This window comes from Chanos chanos, chromosome 4 (genome assembly GCF_902362185.1).
Source record: "Chanos chanos chromosome 4, fChaCha1.1, whole genome shotgun sequence".
NCBI lineage: Eukaryota > Metazoa > Chordata > Actinopteri > Gonorynchiformes > Chanidae > Chanos > Chanos chanos.
The window spans coordinates 9,420,234-9,423,221 of record NC_044498.1 but is presented as its reverse complement, the minus strand read 5'-3'; the positions used below and the strand labels follow the sequence as shown (position 1 = coordinate 9,423,221).

Below are 2,988 nucleotides of genomic sequence, written 5' to 3'. Positions count from 1 at the left end.
AACAGAAGAAACACTTGGGGTCGTGACTTATCATGTATGTCCATTTTAACGTAAACAGCATGCTGTACATTGTTGTCTCAGAGGTGCGCCGTAACTTAGCAAATTCATAACACACTGCACTTCACTTCACAGCCTGACAGCATACATACACTTTGTTTTGAACTATTGTATAGGGAGAAATTGGCCTCGTGTCAATCATTGGCCATTTCTTCCACATTGTGGTTTCATGTAACGTGCATTCTGGGAAAGCACGATTATTGTTGAAATGCTGTACATGCCTTTCTTGAGTTATTTCTCCCTTTTGTGCACCTTTTCCTTTGATGTTTACCACAAACATTACTTTCTGTCTGTTTGCGCCTGCCATCAGTTTCATCATTAAGACAGGAACCTCCAGTGAAAATGCATTACATGCGTTTTCGTTTCTGTCTCTCAGAAGGTCAGTCTATCTTTTTTTTTTCTTTTCACCACTTGTGTGACATTATCAGTATGCTGTGAGCTCATTCGGTGAGCACTGATAGAGGAGTCACACACTTGGAGACTTTGTCTACGCGTCCACTGCCGTTGACGTGCTAGATTTTGGCGTGTTGTCAACGTCTCTCCAGTTGCCCGAACTACCTGTCGGACTCTGGTTGGTCATTTTTGTCAACAGCGTGGTTCTTCTGAGGCTACTGTCCGAATCCTCCTTTTTGAATTTTTGCCGTATTTTCTGAGAGCACGGAAAGCAGTGCACGAAGTCATGCAGAAGGTGACCGCTGAAAATCATGTATATCCACGGGTTGCAGCAGCTGTTGAGACTCGCCAGGAGCGCGGAAACTGTGACCGCAGTGTTTTCTGAGTCTGAGAAAGAGGGAAGAAAAAATGAATAAAAGGACAATATGCATATTAAAAGCTGATACAGAACAGGCACGTTTAAGAAAAATCAGTAATGCTGGTGTTACGATGTTTTCATTCGTAGCAAAAGAATAATAAAGCGGTGTTTGACTTAGCTCCCTTAGGCAACTTGAGGCACATAAATTCACCATTTACTCACTGCAATATCACCCTTACGCTACTTTTAAAGTGGTATAAAGTGAATAACTGTGAAAGGAGATTGCGGATATCGTGTTGGGCGATCATGAAGACTTGTGAATTGTTTTAGAGAATGTTCTGATAATTTTTTTTAAAAAATCATTTACCATTTAATTGTCATAATCTTTCCGTTTTATGGTAGTGTAAATTTTGGTTTACGCTGCTTGTACTGCTGCTGAAGACAATAAGGGATAAAAGAGACCAAATGGTCAGATTTCCAGGGACTTTCTCCGAGGAATCCAGGAGGCTGGTCCATACATTGCGAAACACAAAACCCTGAACAGCTGTCCTTCTCTAACACGTTATTTTCGCATAATAACCACGTCCTATCTGAAATAGCCTAATCCCTTCTTTCCCATATAAATTATATTTATTCCCTCTCATAATTCTTTCCATTCATATTGTTGTTGTGTCTGAATTTGGATGATACGCGCCTCAATTACATCATAGATCCTATCACTGAAGATTTAGGACCATTCTCCCTTGGACTATATTATGCTGACCTTCAAGAAATATTTGCATGAGATTTTCAGCCTGTTTACATACCGTGCCATAGAAAGTTCTTGTCCCAAACCGACCACATCTGCACGGTGAAAAAGGGTGCCCAGCATACGATGTATGCCAAAACAATCACAAAAGTCATTTTAACTGTCCGCAGCTTGGCGCGGGATATAGTTGTCACACTGCTCACTGAGTTCTTGCCAATAAGCCCGTTTTTACAGGTGCCCCCCGACGCCGAATTTTTCGTCTTATATTTGATGTTCTTCCAGATGCTGTGACAGATGAACCCGTAGCATATCATCAGGATAATGACAGGGATAAGAAAGATACCGACGGTAATCCAGGTAATGTAAGCGCGGACACCCCACGGTTCTATGAAGTGAGCCCAACAGTCGTAGACGTCGGAGCCGTTCTTGATTTCACTCAGGGAGAAGATGAAGTACTGCGGCGTGCTCAGGATCAGGCTGCTAACCCAGGTGCTCACGATCATATTGTAAGATCGCCGACTAGGCTGCTGGAGGGTCTTTAGCGGGTGACAGATGGCAATATAGCGGTCCAGGGTCATCATAACCATCATGTAAGTGGAGGCGAACATGCCCATCACTTGTAAGTGTTTCACTATCCTGCAGAGAAAATCCGGTCCGTAAAATCGGAAGGTAATCTCCCAGCACAACTGAGGTAAGACTTGAAAAAAGGCAACGACTAAGTCAGCTAGGCTTAGGTGTTTGATGAAAAGATGCATCCGGGAGGTTTTTTTCTTGGTGTTGTACATTGCCACCAAAACGCTAATGTTGCCAATCACCGCCACAACGAACGTTATACTGAGGACAGTTATCTCGATTTTCGCGACTTCTTCGTTTCTTCCAAACGGATCGGTGTCGTTGTAGGACAGGGAACCATTGCCCTGGCGCCCCATCATTGAATTGTTTCTGGGAAATTACCTGTTATGGTGGATATGAAATTTAGGAGGAAAAGGCGTCAGTGGAGATGCGCATGGTACAGTACTCTTGCGCGCGCTTTGATTGGAAACTTGCTGGTAATAGCCTGTATGGTCAGAAATGCTTCACCTCTCCAGCGAGTACCTCTTGACTCGAATGAACTCTCTCTCTCTCTCTCAAACGTCTCTGGTGCCGCTCAACGATCCGAGCATTTTAAAACCCGGCTCGAATTTCAGCAACCATGCGCAAAAAACCGATTAATTAGACCAACTGCGGTTTGCTCCTGCAACCAATCATTTTGCGCTTATGCGGACGCAACCCTCGCTCCTCTCATCCTCAGCCTCCCACAAAGGAACTGTTGCACGCCCACTCTTCCTAAAACTTTGCTTCATTTCTAAGAAGAAAGGTCGGAAAGGAAGCACACACAGTTTTGCACCTCACTCGATAATGGTTTTAAATGAGATCAATAATACAAGTCGTT

General features: G+C 43.6%; 1 protein-coding gene across 1 annotated transcript; it reads right to left on the bottom strand.

Annotated features, from left to right (window-relative positions):
* Nucleotides 1-544: 544 nt before the first annotated feature.
* On the bottom strand, nucleotides 545-2,491 carry LOC115809318 (arg8-vasotocin receptor-like). Its single transcript, XM_030770919.1, has 2 exons — nucleotides 1,615-2,491; nucleotides 545-837 (listed from the first exon to the last, which is right to left on the bottom strand). Exons 1-2 carry the CDS (start codon nucleotides 2,486-2,488, stop codon nucleotides 545-547), a joined length of 1,167 nt encoding a protein of 388 aa, XP_030626779.1. The 5' UTR covers nucleotides 2,489-2,491.
* Between the last annotated feature and the right edge of the window lie 497 nt (nucleotides 2,492-2,988).

Excerpts from the sequence above, each read along its gene's own strand:
- LOC115809318 (XM_030770919.1), bottom strand. The coding sequence starts at position 2,488 with ATGATGGGGCGCCAGGGCAATGGTTCCCTGTCCTACAACGACACCGAT. Across the intron at positions 838-1,614 it reads CAAGAACTTTCTATGGCACG|ACTCAGAAAACACTGCGGTC; the intron begins GTATGTAAACAG and ends CCTCTTTCTCAG.